The 16,968-nt window shown below is 52.6% G+C and overlaps 6 protein-coding genes across 6 annotated transcripts; 3 read left to right on the top strand and 3 right to left on the bottom strand.

The window, feature by feature from the left end:
* The first annotated feature begins 64 nt into the window (after nucleotides 1-64).
* K460DRAFT_366471 (cysteine proteinase) lies at nucleotides 65-1,990 on the top strand. The gene has a single exon (XM_040933384.1). The coding sequence runs from the start codon at nucleotides 175-177 to the stop codon at nucleotides 1,867-1,869; it is 1,695 nt and encodes a 564-aa protein (XP_040788188.1). The 5' UTR covers nucleotides 65-174; the 3' UTR covers nucleotides 1,870-1,990.
* Nucleotides 1,976-7,215, bottom strand: K460DRAFT_282711 (uncharacterized protein; the record flags this gene model as incomplete). Its single annotated transcript, XM_040928590.1, has 7 exons — nucleotides 1,976-2,447; nucleotides 2,526-3,009; nucleotides 3,072-3,470; nucleotides 3,614-4,740; nucleotides 4,804-5,053; nucleotides 5,118-6,275; nucleotides 6,408-7,215. 7 exons carry the CDS (start codon nucleotides 7,213-7,215, stop codon nucleotides 1,976-1,978), a joined length of 4,698 nt encoding a protein of 1,565 aa, XP_040788189.1.
* Nucleotides 7,216-7,807: 592 nt separating this feature from the next.
* Nucleotides 7,808-9,830, bottom strand: K460DRAFT_366473 (glycerol-3-phosphate dehydrogenase-like protein). The gene is made up of 3 exons (XM_040933385.1): nucleotides 9,654-9,830; nucleotides 9,342-9,584; nucleotides 7,808-9,271 (listed from the first exon to the last, which is right to left on the bottom strand). Exons 2-3 carry the CDS (start codon nucleotides 9,398-9,400, stop codon nucleotides 8,095-8,097), a joined length of 1,236 nt encoding a protein of 411 aa, XP_040788190.1. The 5' UTR covers nucleotides 9,401-9,584; nucleotides 9,654-9,830; the 3' UTR covers nucleotides 7,808-8,094.
* A 631-nt stretch (nucleotides 9,831-10,461) lies between these two features.
* On the bottom strand, nucleotides 10,462-11,138 carry K460DRAFT_377001 (uncharacterized protein; the record flags this gene model as incomplete). Its single annotated transcript, XM_040934936.1, has 2 exons — nucleotides 10,462-10,866; nucleotides 10,920-11,138. The coding sequence occupies 2 exons, from the start codon at nucleotides 11,136-11,138 to the stop codon at nucleotides 10,462-10,464; spliced, it is 624 nt and encodes a 207-aa protein (XP_040788191.1).
* K460DRAFT_430535 (uncharacterized protein) lies at nucleotides 11,083-11,929 on the top strand. The gene has a single exon (XM_040938326.1). It carries the CDS (start codon nucleotides 11,282-11,284, stop codon nucleotides 11,885-11,887), a length of 606 nt encoding a protein of 201 aa, XP_040788192.1. The 5' UTR covers nucleotides 11,083-11,281; the 3' UTR covers nucleotides 11,888-11,929.
* Nucleotides 11,930-13,276: 1,347 nt separating this feature from the next.
* On the top strand, nucleotides 13,277-16,906 carry K460DRAFT_111842 (uncharacterized protein). Its single transcript, XM_040926557.1, has 3 exons — nucleotides 13,277-13,294; nucleotides 13,429-14,838; nucleotides 14,889-16,906. Exons 2-3 carry the CDS (start codon nucleotides 13,630-13,632, stop codon nucleotides 16,857-16,859), a joined length of 3,180 nt encoding a protein of 1,059 aa, XP_040788193.1. The 5' UTR covers nucleotides 13,277-13,294; nucleotides 13,429-13,629; the 3' UTR covers nucleotides 16,860-16,906.
* The last annotated feature ends 62 nt before the right edge of the window (nucleotides 16,907-16,968 follow it).

Genomic DNA, 16,968 nt, shown 5'->3' on the forward strand with positions numbered 1-16,968 from the left:
TGACGGCCAATAGAATCACCGACGCCCGTGACCTTTTGGATGCCTACTACTTTTTGTCTACCATCTTCCATGTATTCGCCTGCCGGACAACTTACGGTTGTCTGTATATCGCCGTCTAACTGCGCACTCATCTGACTGGTCAAAATACGCCTGCAAATTGCTCCGCGCCGCAATATGTCGAAGCGACCCGCCTTGGAGCCTCTCGAAGATGTCCTCGACGCGCCCTCTCCAGCTTCAAAACGCGCGCGAGTAGAAGATGAAGAGATGCCGGACGCACACACAAATGGAACGAGCAGAAATGGCCATCTCATGTCCTCACGACTGCAAGATCAAGAGAAGGTGGACATACTAGGCGCAGATGCGGAGGAGCACGCGGAGCTCGAAGAAGCTGGCGCATTAGACGACGAGGACGACAACGAGCCCGCAATCGCTGCGCCAAAGCGACAGACGGCCCCAGAAGCCGGATATACAGATCTCTACCTCGACACTATAGACCGCAAGGTCCTCGATTTCGACTTCGAGAAGCTATGCTCCGTCACACTATCCAACATCAACGTTTACGCCTGTCTCGTTTGCGGGAAATACTATCAGGGACGAGGGCCAAAATCGCAAGCCTACTTCCATGCGCTGGAAGAGGGACATCATGTCTATGTCAACATGGAGACGAAGAAAGTCTATGTGCTTCCCGAAGGCTACGAGGTCAAGTCCAAATCGCTCGACGACCTCAAATTCGTAGTAGACCCACGAATGAGCAAGACAGAGGTCGCGCGGTTGGATAAGGAGCCGAAAGTGTCCTGGGATCTGTCGAATAGAGAGTATATACCAGGCTTCGTGGGTATGAACAACATCAAGGCAAACGACTACTTCAATGTGGTTATACAAGCGCTGTCACACGTCGTACCGTTGCGGAATTACTTCATGCTGGAAGATCTATCAAGCCGACCGCAGCTTGCCCAACGCTTCAGTACATTAGTCCGCAAGATTTGGAATCCACGGGCCTTCAAGACGCACGTCTCCCCACACGAGCTGCTACAAGAAATCGCACTACGTTCCTCGAAACGCTTCACATTGTCAGATCAATCAGATCCCGTAGACTTCCTCTCCTGGTTCCTCAACCACCTGCATCTCGCAGTCGGCGGCTCGAAAACCAAACCGAACTCTTCCATCATCCAAAAGGTCTTCCAAGGCTCGCTAAAAATCGAATCGCAAGAGATCACCGCCCGCGCCGACGCCGGCGACCGCTTACGATTCGAAGACGCCGCTGTAAAAACCGACGTTACTAAATTCCTCGTCCTAACTCTCGACCTCCCCGCCGCACCCCTATTCCAAGACGCCCTCGAGAAGAACATCATCCCACAAGTACCTTTGGTCAATATACTAAGCAAATACAACGGCGTCACACCCCAGGAAAAGAGCAAACACCGCGTTCGGTACCGCCTCCTCCACCCGTTGCCCCCCTACCTCCTCTTCAACATAAAACGCTTCTCGAAAAACAAATTCGTCTCAGAGCGCAATCCCACCATCGTCACCTTCCCCGTACACTCGCTCGACATAGCGCCCTACGTCGAGCCTAATCCAAAGGAATACCCGCCAGGCGAGCCGATATGGTACGACCTTGTAGCGAACATCACACACGAGGCGGTTAAGAAGAAGGATGATAGTGTCGAGGGAGAGCAAGAGAGTAAAGTGTGGAGAGTGCAGCTTAAGGATCGGAGTAGAGAGGAGTGGTACGGTATCCAGGATCTATACGTTGAAAAGGAGCGAGGCGAGACGCTGTTCACAAAGGAGGCGTATTTAATGGTGTGGGAGCGAAGGCGAGGGCAACAACCGAATGGAGCGGCGAGTAAAGGAAAGGGGAAGAGCGCCTAGGCGCTGCGAAACATGTTTGAGCACTTGTATAGTTTCTGTAGGAATTGGGAATTGGCGGATAACCAAAGTTGATCAGATTACGATTATAGAATGCATACGCATCTAACTAAGCCTCTCCCTTACCATGCGTCTGCTGCTGCTGCTTCTTCTTCTTCCCGCCCACAACTCCCTTAACCTTGTCGACTGCTCCACCCAACGCACCAAAGAGCTTCCCGAATCCAAAGCTCCACCCTTTGATCCTCACACTCCAGATGAAAAAGTACACGAGCGCCCAGTTACTGCAGCAGAACGCCAGGAAGATGCCGAAGTTGCGCCACTTTTGATCTGCATGAATATTCAAAGTCTTGAGATAGTCGTCGCCGACGGAGTACGGGCAATACTGGCAGCCAGCAGTAGCGTCAGGATTGAGCAGATAACCAGGAGCTTGTTGGAGGAAAGCCGCAGCGTACGAGGAGCAGGTCTGGCCAGGCGGGACGTTGAAGCTTGCAGTCTCGGATTGCTCGCACTGCACTGGTATGCCATGCAAGGTAGCAGCCAGGACGCCGCCGATCCAGTAGGTACTCGGATTGACCCAATACCTAGGTTTGAGAAACCAAAAGTCAGTTCATGCTCCTCAATTCATTTCCGGAAAGGAAGAATACAGGTTTATAACTTACATCCAATAACGCCAGAATACAGGCATCATCTGGTACGGCCGCACCACTCCATTGAACAAGCTGAACATGACGAAGAAGAACGGCAGAACGTTGGAGATGACAGTGAAGGACGGTGCAAACGCACAGATCCACTGTCCCCAGCTGGAAATGAAGAGGAAGAACAACATCGTCATGAGGAACACGTAGCCAGACGTCGAGCTATCCGTCGGCAGACCAGTGGGAAAGTACCACAGTAGCCAATATAGAACGGAGCTCACGATAGCGATCGGGATCTCAGCCACGACTTGAGCTGTTGTGAACGCGAACCAGCCATAGATTCTTGAAGGTAATTCGCGCGCTTGCCAAAGCGCCATGTTTTGGTAGAATTTGGGTAACACTGCGTTCACGATGGTAGGCGGGATGAGAATGATGAGAAATGATGTGAACATGCGGTTCTGTAGGTCGCCAATGGAGTTGCCGAGTTGGTAGAATGTGAAGCCGTTGACTAGAGGTTGAAGTACCGTCAGTGTATGTCTCACATGCAATTGGTACGCCGATGTTACTCACAGATGCCAATGATGACTGCGACAAACAGCTTGCCGTAGAGGTAAGAAGGGTCGCGCCAGTACTGGGTAAAAGTGCGCTTAGTGAGCATAGTGGTTTGCAACCACACACTGGCCGCAAACTCCTCTTCCACTTCAGCACCTCCTCCACTCTTATTGTCAGCAACTACTTTGCTGCGATCAGCCTTGATGCGATCGATCTCCTCGAGTAGCTCCTGGTTGTTAGAGGACTTCTGCCACTCGTCGTTCCAGTTGATTTTGCTCCCGTCCTTGCGTTTCGCGGGCTTTGCAGCCGTCTCTAGGATGAATTCTGCGACGTTCTTGTCCGGTGGGCATTGTACGCCGCGCTCGCCAAAGTATTGGATTACGTCGTTACCATTTTCGCCGACGGGGCCGAAGTAGACTGAGACAATACAGTTAGCATGTGTGGATGTGAAAGGAGAAGAGCTAGCTTTTCCCCTAGATCGCTTCACAGAATTTTCAAAATTCTAGAAGAGATCTAAAGAGATCTCGGGGGGTATCCAAGGATGTGAATAATTTACTTACAGGTATTTCCACCAGGATTCAAGGCGAGGATCATGTCGAATTGTTGAATGAGGACACTGCTCGGTTGATGAATCGTACAGACAATGGCCTGTCCTGCCGAAGCCAGCTTCTTCAGAAACCTAACGATAGAGTACGCAGAGCTGCTGTCAAGACCGCTTGTTGGCTCGTCGAGGAAGAGGAGCAAAGATGGTTTCGCAGCGAGTTCGACGCCGATGGTCAAACGCTTCTTTTGCTCGACACCCAAACTCGAGACCAGCGCATCTTGCATGTCCTGGAGCTCCAGTAGGTCGATGATATGTTTGACGTAATCGAGCTTTTCCTGCCTTGGAATGGATTTGTCTTGTCTCAAGATGGCGGAGAACTCCAAAGCTTCGCGGATCGTCGCAGTGCCGTCATGGAGATCCATCTGCTCGCAGAATCCTGTGCCGCGCTGGAAGGCCTTGCCGAGATCTTTACCGTCGACTAGCATCTCGCCGGACACAACGCCCATACTTTGTCGCTGCGACAGCGTGTTGAGCAATGTCGTCTTTCCGGCCCCAGAAGCGCCTACGAGCGCGACCATGACTCCAGGCTTCGCATACCCATTGACGTTGTTTAGAAGCTTGCGCTCGCCTCCATTATATGGCACCGTATATTCAACATCCTTCCATGTAAAGACACTCTCGCTGCTCGAAATTGACTCCAGCGCCTCCTCTTCATTGACGACAGCCTCGGCAGAGCTTCCGCTCGACTCTCCGACGACGACCTTCTCTTCGTCCGTGGATTCCTCCCTCACAGCCTGCTTCGTTCGTTTGGACTTCTTGAACACCAAAGCGCCTCCGCCCGATTTGGCAAAAGAGAAGACTTCGGTAGCAAAGACAGTGACCAACAGGTACAAAACCGTGAAGGCAATCACAACGCCGAAGTTACGCCAAAGATTTGATCTAGAGTAGTTGAACGTCGTCTGGAGGTAATCCGCACCAGGGACAGTGTTCGAATCCGGTGAAGCACCAGTCAAGCTGCAACCCTGAAAGGCGGGATCTACACCCGGTCCCTGCGGAACAAGCTGCTCGGGAGCGCATTGCATGGTCCTATCGGAGAACTCATTCGACAAAACTGCTTCGAACGAGTAGCCTATTGGATTTACCCTGAATGTGGAGGTGTGAAGTCAGTCATGGCTCATAAGCTGTTCATACGTGAATATTACGTACCAGTAGAGCCATCCGAACCAGATGTACTTCCCAAGAAGTTGGGTTTTAGGAATCACATAGCCAGTATATATGATGAGGAGGTTGAGTGCCATACCGGAAAAGCGCACGGCGTCATCGATGCTTGGAGAGAGCGCGGCGAACATGCGGTAGAGCGCGGTGATGCAAAAGGTGTTGGTAAAAATGAAGAGAAAGTAGATGAAGAACTTGCTGACGTCCATGTCAAGTCCGGTCATGAAGAACATGATGATAGCTAATATGTGTTAGTATTTGATCCTCGGGTGGGTTTTGGATACCTTATGTAGGGAACCACTTACAGAAGGGAATAACCTGTGCGAGGAGAAGCGGGAAGTCCTGAACAACGCGTGCAAGGCTGACAGCGCTCGGTCGATAAAATGCGTAATCCTCATGCCTCTTCACCACGTCTCGGCCAGATACAGCCTTCATCAACTCGCTCAATTGAAGCCATCCCAGGAACAAGATTGAGAAAAATGCAGAGCCACCTCTGGTAAAAGCACCAGACGTATTAAGCGATTGGCCATAGAAGAGACTACCCACGATAAGTGCGTTGGCGAGGATGATGAAGAACTTGGTGTAAAGCGTCGTCTTGTCCCCCCACGTCAGCCAAAACTCTCGCTGAGTGCAGGCCAACACCTGTCGGATGAAGGAGACTGTGAATGGACTCTTCTTTCGCACAGTCTTGCTCTTACTCTCTCTGACTGCGCCCTCGAATTCCTTTGCGTCCTTGTATCCACTTCGCTCTAGGTCTTCCTCGTATTGCTCAATCTCTTTCAACACTCGTCGATACGCTTCGGACTTCCTGAACGCCTCCTCGAGTTCCGCGGGGGTCTTCGGCGCACGATCTTCGTAACCAGCGCGGAATTGACGCTCAGATGGATCGGTCACGGCGGTGAGGAAATCGGCAGTGGTTTGGCGTTCGGGGCACTGAAAGCCTAGGTCAATGAAGTACTGTTTTGCGTCTGCTGCTGGGCCTTGGTAGATGCAGCGGCCTTGATCGATGACTAGGACCTTGTCCATGACCTCGTAGATCTGCTCGCCTGCTTGGTATAGTGTGACGAGAGTCGTTCGGTTCGACATATCTGTCATGATGCGCAACGACTTCGCGTAGTCTAAAGCTGTAGATGCGTCAAGGCCACGGGTGCTGTTGTCCCAGCAGACTACAGTGCTCTTAGTAGCTAGCGTTTCTGCGATGGAGACACGCTTCCTCTCTCCTCCGCTGACACCTCTGACGTACTCATCACCAACTGGCGTGTGCTTGGTGTGCTGGATACCGAACATCTTCAGCAGCGCTTCTAGGATGACTGGTATTTCGCTCTTGTCATTCTTCTTCGTCTTGTTCGTAAGCGCGAACCTGAGGGTTTGCCACACCGTGAGTGCAGCCATGTGCGAGTCGTCCTCGGCGTTGTAGTTGACCTCTCCCCGGAATTCCTTCTTCTGTTTTCCGGCCGGAATGCCTATACGTGGACAGTTAGCAAAGTAGTTAACATCGCATAGGGAACCCTAGAGTGCCTCGCAGAGCTTCCGAAAACGTTGAACGAAAGTTGGAAAGCTCCGCAAAGTCCCAGGCTGGTGTTGACCATACGTACCTCCGTAAGAAACATCTCCGTCAACTGCAGCATAGCTCTCACGATTATTACTAATCGCTTTCAGAAACGTCGAACACCCGCTCCCCGGCCTTCCCAAGACTAGCATCATCTCGCCATCCTTGACCACTCCGTTGAAATCGTTAAGCAGCACCCTCGTCTGCTTATGCCGTCCAAGCTTCAGCACAGGAACGAAATTCGAAACAATGCGATACAAATCTGGCCCAAATGTTCCCATAACCGCTTCAGGGAGTGTTTTGACAAAAGTGGCTGTAGAGCCTACGCCCTTGACTGTGAGGTTTTTGAACACGACGCCGACTTTTTTTGCAGATTTGCCGTCTTTGCGCTTTTCAAAGTGGCCGTCGCGCATGAACTGGCCGAGCTCGAAGTCGTCTTCTTTCGCGGTGGCTGCAGCGCCAATGTCACCTGGTTCTTCGTCTGATTCTTCATCTCCCGCAGCGACTGAAGCTCGACGGTGTGTGCGTTGACTTTGGCGGGTGCTCTTCCTACTGAGGGATAAGCCATGAGATTTTTCTGATCGGGCGTCGTGTGATCGTGTCTTTGATAAAGTGGTCAATTCTCCTCGCAGGATAGCGAGGTCCTCCGCTGCCAATCTGGTGTCAATGCCTCCGGCGTCTCGCTCGCCCCATGTTCCGCCACGCCGAAGACCGTTTAGGTTGTCATCGCTGCTACGGCAGCTTTCGGGTGTTTCTTCCGTCTGTTCTCGTCCATTTCGAAGATACTCATCCTCGTGCCATGGGTTTCTTCTATTATCCCGTTCTTGGGGCGGACGGTTAGTGTTTGCCCACATCTTGGTGGCCTACGCCGGTATTGGCGTGGTAGGGTTAGAGGCGTGTAAATTACTCAAAAGCAGATGATACACGACTGAAGTTAAAAGAGTGTGAAGAAGAAAGTAAGCAGTCGGGATAGGGGCGAAGAAAAACAGTGAGTGTAGTATGTTGAGCATCGACGGATTCTAGTCGGGGATAGAAGTTAATTTCGAGGTTGACAGACGTATGCTGGAGACATCGGAGTTAATACCGTTCATTTCGTCATATCGAAGGTTGATAAAGGGCGAGCTTCGCTACCCACTTTCATTCGCTCGTTGTCGATTCCCACCGCACATCTGAGCTTGACATTACCAATCAAGTATTGGCATCTCATTACACCGCCTATTTCGGAAATGTTCCTGCATATCACATGTATCGAAACATGGACAGAAATGGGTAGGCCGTGAGAGGGTCTGACAAAGCAGCCTACGCTAATTACCGATCTGGTGCAACAATTGAAAGTGCATAATCAATCTCTGCAGCATATTAATCGTATATCTAGTGCGGCTTTAAACAGCAGAATGCGTGCCACAGGGAGTTTTCAATTCAATTCCAGTGGCAGACTGGCTGTTAGAGGCTCACAGAAGTTAGAAGCGCAAAGTTTTATCTGACGTCAAACGCCAAGACTAGTATTGTGCAGGGGTACTCCCGAAACATTTTGGCATCACCAAAATATATGGATTCTAACTCGCCTAACCGTTCAAACTCGCCTAATCTCAATTCGGGCTCGCCAAACCGTAAGACAGCTCTTATCTTGCTGGTGGGTATTCGTCTTTAAGTTATTCCCGAAATCTATATCCGTTATCTCCGCTTGGTCACCGCATGCTCGCTCGCGTCTCCACCTGAACAACGGATCGCATCTAGTACTTCTTCTCGATGAGATTGGGAATATCCTCAGGCTTGTTCTTGCCTTCCAATATGTTGTACACCGCAGTGAACAGCGGAAACTCATCCTCCATGCCTTCCGATTTCAGGAATTCGTGGACCTCGTACGCAGTGCTCGTGCCTTGTAGCTTCTGACCATTGAGCTCCGTCTGTTCAATCTCGTAGATGGTCTTTCCACGCTGTATAGCCATCTTCGCGCAACGGAAGTTGCGGCCGCCCATGCACGAGGTGACCACGTCGGCAACACCACAGCTCTCCTCGGTGAAGGTGCTTGTGCGGGCGCTTTCTCCGAAAAAGGCCTTGCCAAACTTGACCATCTCGAGAATGCCGACGCGCATGACGGCTGCTTTGGCATTGTCTCCCCAGCCCAAACCATCCACAAAGCCGGCTGCGAGCGCTATGATGTTCTTCAGGGCTCCTCCCAGGGAGACGCCCGCGACATCGCTGACCATGTGCACGTGGAAGTATGGTCGGTGAAATAGCTTGCGGACGTTCTCATGCGTGAGCGCTGGATATTCCAGAGGAAGAGGGGTGAGACGTGCTGACCGGGGACCAGGATTCGGCTTGCTGGGGTTGATCAGGTCGACCTGAGAAGCATTTGGTGAGCCACTTGGGGTAGGGTTTCGGGAGTCCATTGGTGGCGGGTCGTATGCGATAGTCGTCTCCGAGTACTTCTCCTGTGCAATCTCAGTAGCAATGTTTGCACCCGACAAAGCACCACAGTAGATGTTGAGCGTCATGCCAATCGTCTCCGACATGAGCCGAATGCCCTTTTCGCCGACGTCTACACCTTTTGTGCAGCATATGGCTCGAGCATATGGAAGGATCTTGCCGACCAGTTGCTCGCATGACCTAGCGATGAACTGATGGGGAAGGACGAAGACGAGGATGGTAGAGTCTTTGCATGAGCTCGGCAGGTCTGGGTTTGCAACCACGTTTGGTGGCAGCGTGATGTTTGGAAGGTACTTGACGTTCTCGTGCACCTTGTTGATGAGCTGTGAGAGCTTCTCCGGCTTGTCTGAGCCGCTATAGTGTGGGGAGTCCTTTGAGAGTGTGACTTCCTCTTCGTGTACCCACATTTGTACCGTCTCCTCGAACAGGGTGGGATTCTCTTTGACAGTCTCAGCGACAAGCTTAGACATGGTGGTGCCCCTGCGATGATTAGCCTGCGCCCTCAGTTTCTAGCTACCTTGCGCATCCAGCGTTTTTGCGAGCCACGTACCAATTGCCGGAGCCTACCACCGTCACCTTATGCTTTCGCTGAGCACCTAAAGTCGCCATTGTCCTCCAAGTTCTCGCTCCTGGGCTTTGTGTATACGGGTAGAATTTTAGCAACGATGTTCGTGCGCGTGGTATGAGGCGGGGACAAGCTCTGACGTAGCAGGTAGGCGAGGGGAGTGTGAGGGATAACGGCCTCAAAGGTTTGAAGAACGCCAGCTTATATATTTCTCAATGCCCTTAACACCTGTTACAATGTCAATAAAAATACACGCTCGAGGCACACAGCGGCTCAAGACCGCAGTTTGCGACGTACTCGTCGTCAGGAAGCGAAAAGCCTCGGCTTCTTGTGATTGCGGCGATGCCGAAAGCTTCAATCGTGACAAGTCGGAGGGTCGCGGCAACAGTGACTTCAGGATGCCGAGGCGAGGGCAACTGTGAGAAGGATACAGGGAGGATAACGGCGCGAATTGTTGAATGGAGGTTGCTCAACACCTTTTCAAAAAGATGCGCTCATCCGGCAAGGGTCAGCTGCACGCACGCTTATCGATAATGCACACAAACTCGCTCCAATCCTGGGGGAGGTCGGCTGATCAACACCGCAGCATGCATTAGCCAATCGCAGAAATGCTGTGATGAGCTACGGGAACACAACCTTGGTGCGAGGCACAGATGCAGGCAGCCGCTTCGTTCCCAGGTTTTGCCGTTTGTTTGCTGCGATGATGAAGGCCGCGTCAATGGAAGCGTGGGCTTGCTTAACATGGCACCGTATGTACCTACCTAGGGAAACAAGCGGGATAGTTAGGAAGGACTTTGGGGCAGGTTGCATGTGATACACGGCTTCATAACGGGATCAGCACAAGCAGACAAAGTCCAGAGAATTGGTAATAGTGTTGGGTATTGCAAGTCGTGTATCCTTCATTAAATCGCATTAAGTCTCCCCCTCATTGCACTCAGACCCCATGTTGCGCACAAGTGAACATGGCAGGCTATTCCAATGCCCGTAAACGATGGAGACACTAAGCCATCTTCATGTGTATGCCGTATGGCCATGATGATATCCGAGACGCAATTCCATCCTCATTACCGTCCAAAAGACGCTACCCGCTGAAATACTTGTCGGCTTACAAGGCGAGGCCGAAGAGAGCCAGAAGGCCACCAGCCAGAGCAGGCGTGCCGTAGAAAGCAAGATTCGCGGCAGCAGCAGCGCTGCTCGAGGTAGTGGCGCCGGAGGAGGTGGGCGAGGATGAAGAGCCGCCGGAAGTGCGGGACGCGCTGCCAGAGCCAGAGCCAGTGGGCGAGGACGAGCTTGATGCAGACGAGCCGCTGTCCTTGGCCGTCTGGTTACCGCACTGGGTGTCGCGGGCCTGGATGCAGCGGAACTGGGCAGAGGCGTCGGTTCCAGTCGCGTTGATGCAAGAGTCGAACCAGTAGCGGCACATCAGACCAGGAACGGACTGTTGGTACCGTGCCAAGTTGGACGTGATATCCGTGCCGTTGGAGCATTTGCAAGTAAACTTGAGGTCGGACTGCATCATGGTCAGCATAGTTCTACTGAGAGAATAGGCAGCATGCGACTTACAGACTCGCACTGGTTGCCGTTGCTCGCGATGGAGCCCTGGCCACCGCAGAGGTCGACGCAAGTGTTTCCGTTGGCAGTGCACCAGTCTGAGCGCTGGGACTCGGGAACAGTGGTGACCGGGACCGTGCAGCAGGGAATGGCAGTGTTCGCTGTGCTGTTCTGCGCGGAGGCGAAGCCAGCAAAGGCCGAGGCGGCGACGATGAGGGTGGAGTAGAGCATTGTTGATGACGCAGAGAGTATCAATGCCTGGGTAGCGTAATGTCAGCGGGAGATGATTGGGCGGCGAGTTGTGGTGGAGAGGCGAGAGAGAGATGGAGGAAGAGGAGGATTAGGTGCAATTGGGGGCGCAATGGAGATGATATATGTTCCGGCGCGCTTGCACTTGGGCAGGGTTGGGGGAACTTACAGCGAGATTTTATGCTGGGGTGGTACGAGTGAGGGAGAGGGCGGGTGGTTGCTGGGGAGGGCAAAGATATAGGCTGGGAAGCACGCCGCTAGGAAAACAACGCCAGGTCGGCGCTTTGCTCAAGGAAGCTAGGCTATACGGAAATTCAAGATACGCTCAGACACGTTGGAGATGCTCAGCTGGGCATCTTCATAATCCTGCCCGGCAGGAAATTGGGCAATTTATCTTCTACGCCTTTGCTCTGCTTCTGCCGGCGCTCATGCCTTGCTTCAGAAGGTGCTGGCGTCGACTGCTTTGCTGCGCCGAGACTTGTTTCAGCAACGCCGTCTCCAAACCCGCCACGCGTCGGATTCACACACACACACACCGGCATAGCATCTTGGAACCCCACACTCTGCGCAGCACCGCCTCTCGAGCAGCCGTGCCGCCTGACGGACTTCTTATGGTCCAGTGCCGTCGAGCCAACTTCAGCGAGGGCGAGCTTGCCATGCGCGCGTCCGCGTGGTTGGCTGAGCATTCCAGTCGATCCTCCAGCCAAGTCGCGTCGGGCGCGCGCGAATAGCCTCCACTTGGACACTGGGAAGAGGACGACTCATATTATTTCCTTGGCTTGGAGGTGCGGTGAGGCAGAGGCAGCGTCTTGGACGCATCTGTGGCCGTGCCCAAAGAATCGTTCCATTCAATTCACCAGGGCCCCCCCCCCCCGTCCATTGATATGTGCGCGCCTGTAAGCCTCGCAGTATTGGACAAGCATCCAACGGGCCGAGCTCCACTGCTGTATCAGAGGCTGGCAGAAGCGTCCTCGCAGCCTTGCATAACGCCGTGCGGTTGATACACTTCTGTCGCACCGTTTCAGATGGCAAGATCAGAGCATATCCATGAAACAGGCGGCAGTTGACGGGGCTGGAGCCACAGCAAACACACGACACGCTGCCTATCGCCAGAGCAACGCAGCGTCCATCAACAACACAACCTCATCCGCCTCTTCCGCATGCAGCGCCGCGGTCGTATCTAGCATGGGGCTAGTGGAACCTGTTCTCATCCATGGATGTCCCTCGGGACGCACAGACGCGCCTATCCTACTCGAGCTCCACCCTATTTGACAAATGCCCATGAAAAAGACGCAGTCCGTCCCTCGACAAAATACTCTAGTCGTGACATTGCCACTTCCTGCCGTGTGCAGGCTATTCGCGACCACAGCCGGTGTCTCCACTTGGTGCACCATGTACTTGGAAGCAAACTCATAGCAATCCTCCAACGGCTAAGCGGCGCCGGGCCACCTGGCACAGACGTCTCAATTATGAAGGTAGGTAATGTACAAGGCTAGGCTGGCAAGCACCCGAACCAAAGGGGTTAGCAGCTGCCAATGGATCATGAGAAGTGTCCAGCATGTCAAATTACTTCGCAACATCCTTCGCTCTGCTCCTCCCCATGGTCGACTTCCGTCTACCTGCCTGCTTTCCATCACGTAGACAAGTCATGCACGCTTGTGTTTGTTGGGTGTGGCAACATACAACTAGAGCTGCGCGTCGAGTGGCTAGCTACACTAATAAGCCTTCGCGACCCTGCGCCTCGCACGTAGGTAGGCGTACCATCAGAATGGCTCCCCTGGCCTCGTCAGCACATTACGTGGATAGAGGAGATGGACTCCGACGCCTCTCTTGAGCCACGTTATCCAGCAACGACCACGAGCATGACGATTCCATCACAGTCTTGTAGTTGTACCCTCGACCACGTATTCTGCAGGACTATCCGCGCTTATAGAGGCATGCGCACTGCGACACAAGAAACGCAGACGTGAGTGGCGGTTCCAGTGAGGAATTAGACTTGCTCAAGCAAGATCACAGGCAGTGACCTCGTTTTTCTTCCTAGTCAAGTATTATGGCCTCAGGGCAAAGCTCTTCCAAAGAAAGCAAGTAGGCTGTTCAGCAAACCCTTGGTCCGTGCGAGCCGCACCTGCCACTCTGAGGTGAGTTGCGCCTTCTCCACACTGCTGTGACCTGGTACTGTCCTCAGCCCCGCGTCGGATTGTCGCACTCTAGGATATTGCTCCAGGTGGAAAAAAAAAACCCCCAACTAATAGCAAATACACTCCCTCTCCAGGCGATGTTTTGTTCCGACTACAGGGGTTCCAGTCTTTACCACCCTACATGATGTCACGACTTAAATGTGGCGTATAGCAACTCCTACCTCCACGCTCGTAGAAATTCCTGCGGATGCGATATCTATCATTTGTCCGATTCTCTCCTCCACTAGATGATCTAGTCCCATCAATGCAATCTATTTCTTTCATTAGAGATTACCATGCAGTGCAACTACTTCGTTTGCACGCTTGGTCAAGCTACACGACTACACAGCGGCCCTAAGCCATACCGCAACATCAGCCAGTTTGTGGAGCAGCAAGCACAGCATCACCCGCTACTACCAGCCGTTGGATTCCCAGTCCCGTGTCCAGAACCAAAGCAATGGCATCACGAGGTCCTCACATTTGGAGATGTTGAAGAAGGCACAAATGTCTTCGCAACGAGACTATCAGACGCCTTACGCACGCCCAAACATCTAGAGACGATAGCTTTACTATGTCACAGCTCTCCGGAGTTCCTTTTCACGTGGTTGGGTTTGATAAGACTGGGCCATCCCGTCCTCCTGATAGCGCCGCAATGTCAAGCAGCTGCGATCGTACATCTTTGCACATCTTGCAACGTCTCAATACTGCTCCATGACGTTGCTCACGCAGATCGAGCGCAGCAGACACAGCAGTCGGCGGAAGAACAAAAAGTGACCGCGTTCAAGACACAACTTTTACCTCTAAGCGAAGGAGAAGACATCTTCCAGGTCATCAAAGAGTCGGTTGAACTACATGCTGAGTCCCCTCAAATAGACGAAACAGCCATCGCATACTTGCACCACACTTCGGGAACCTCGTCAGGACTGCCAAAACCGATACCACAATCTCATCGAGCGGCCATCGGTGTACTCCCGCAGCTTCCAAAGATACCGGGCATAGCCTCGTTCACTACGACACCTCTCTATCATGGAGGGATTGCGGATCTGTTCAGATGTTGGACGAGCAGTTCTCTCATATGGCTGTTCCCTGGGAAAGACATACCCATCACAGCTCAGAACATATGCAAGTGCCTGAACGTAGCCAAGTCTTACTCAGGAACAGATGTTCTTCCTCAAGTCAAATACTTCTCCTCTGTACCTTACGTGCTCCAGATGATGGAAGCGGACGAGAGTGGTCTTCAGGCACTTCAGCAGATGGAGATCGTTGGAGTGGGTGGAGCAGCACTGCCGACTGATATTGGGAACCGCTTGGTGAATAAGGGGGTAAATCTCATCTCAAGATTTGGGAGCGCTGAGTGTGGCTTCATTCTGTCTTCATATCGCGACTTTTCTGCAGATGGGGACTGGCAGTATTTGCGGAACTACAACCCACCTAAGCTGCTGGATTTCGAGCCACGAGAGGATGGTCTAGCCGAACTAGTCATACGGCCTGGGTGGCCACATATGGTAATAACCAGTTCAATCAAGCGATCATCTCCTATTAACTCATTGAACAGGCGAAACATAATCGTCCCGACGGGGCTTTCGCAACGGCCGATCTGTTCGCACCACATGAGACCATCGAGAACGCATGGCTGTACCACTCACGAGCCGACTCTCAGTTGACACTGATCACTGGCAAGAAGTTCGATCCCGCCCCTCTTGAAGATTACATAGCAACCTCGTTGCATCTCGACGACGTGTTGATTTTTGGCAACAACCGTCCATTCCCAGGCGCACTTCTTCTACGATCTGAACAGTCTAGTGGTGTATCTGATCAAGAGCTTCTTCTTGCGATCAGGCCAGTAATAGAGAAGCTGAATCTTGAAAATCAGGATCATGCTCGAATACCTTTCAACATGTTGGTACCACTACCGCATCAGAACCAGCCACTCGAGAAGAGTAGCAAGGGAACTATCATTCGGAGAGCCGCAGAATCCCGGTTCGAGGAGGAAATTGAACGCGCGTATGGGTCGCAAGGGCCAGATCAGTCGGCTGACGTGAAAGATGAAGACCTGCTTCAGCATTTCACTGAACTCATACAGTCTATTACTTCGCAGTCGGCAGGCTTGACTGAAGATGCGGATCTTTTCTCATATGGTGTCGATTCAATCGCATGTATGCAGCTTAGGAACCGGCTGACAGGGCTAATACCACACTGCAAAGACCCGCTGCCCATGAGCGTGGTCGAGGACTGTGGTACCATACGACGTTTGGCCGACTACGTCCTACGAAAGCGACATGGGGAGTCCGATACGGATGTGGAAGATGAGGAGCAACTGATGCTGGATCTGGTCAAGGAGTTTGGTTCCTGGCAGCAGTCAGCTTCGCACGACGCGATCAACGGTTCACACGACAAGAATGCTGGAGATGTGGTTGTACTCACAGGAGCCACTGGCGCGTTAGGAGCACATATCCTGAATTTGCTGCAAAAGACAGCGAGTATTGACACCATCTACTGCCTTGTCAGAGGGGCAGACGAACATGCGGCAACAGAGCGTGTCAACGAAGCCCTCGAGCAGAGAGGTCTGACCAGCCTCAAGACGAAGACAAAAGTCAACGTGATACCAGCACAGTTAAGCAAACAACGACTTGGACTTGGCGATGGACTATACAATCACCTGGCCAAAGAAGCAACCTCGATCATCCACGTCGCATGGACTGTCAATTTTCGTCTCAAGCTCCGCAGCTTCGTGAAAGACAACATCGCAGGCGTCCAGAACCTGCTCAATCTAGCCTTGAAAGAACCGCGTTCCAGCCCTCCTCGCTTCACATACTGCTCCTCCACTGCAGCAATCATGAACGGCTCGCTCGACGACGCGGGATTTTTACCCGAGAAACTTTTGTCCGACCCCTCTACTGCATCCCCGCTGGGCTACTCGCGCTCGAAATGGGTAGCAGAGCACATATGCCTCGAAGCGCATAACCGGACGAGTCTGCGCGGGCGGGTCGCTATCGTCCGGGTTGGACAGCTCGCTGGCGGCTCGATGTCAGGGGTGTGGAACACGAAAGAGGCATGGCCTATGATGTTGAGCACTGCAAGGTTGATCCAATGTCTACCTGATTTAGGTGATGAGCCGCTTGATTGGCTGCCTGTTGACATTGCTGCTCAGGCTTTTCTTCAAGCTACGAAGGTGGTCAGCGGAAGTGCAGGAGAAATGCCTGTGTATCATGTGCTAAATCCGCATCGACGGCCAACGTGGCGGGAGATGTTGCATTGGCTGCAGAAGAAGGAGCAGTTCGAAATCGTTGCCCCGCAGGAATGGGTCAGACGTTTGGAAGATTGCAACAATGCCAATCACTCTGCGATGAAGCTGTTGGGGCTTTGGAAGGATTCATACAGTAATGCACCTGAGAATGCGAAGCAGCAGCCGCAGTTTTCCATGGCGGAGACAAGGAAAGCTGTCCCGGCACTAAAAGTTGTGAAGCCGCTTGATGAGGCGTATATGGGAAGGATCTGGGAGTGGGTACAAAAGCATGTTGACTGAGAGAGAAGGTATCAATGGGCAACTGTGTCCAACGCAAGAATAAGCCTCAGCACACGAGAACTCGCGCTTCGAGCGCAAAGACTACCCGTACCATTTACTCCAAGCGTGC

This window comes from Cucurbitaria berberidis, assembly GCF_010015615.1.
Source record: "Cucurbitaria berberidis CBS 394.84 unplaced genomic scaffold K460scaffold_3, whole genome shotgun sequence".
NCBI classification, from domain to species: Eukaryota; Fungi; Ascomycota; class Dothideomycetes; order Pleosporales; family Cucurbitariaceae; genus Cucurbitaria; species Cucurbitaria berberidis.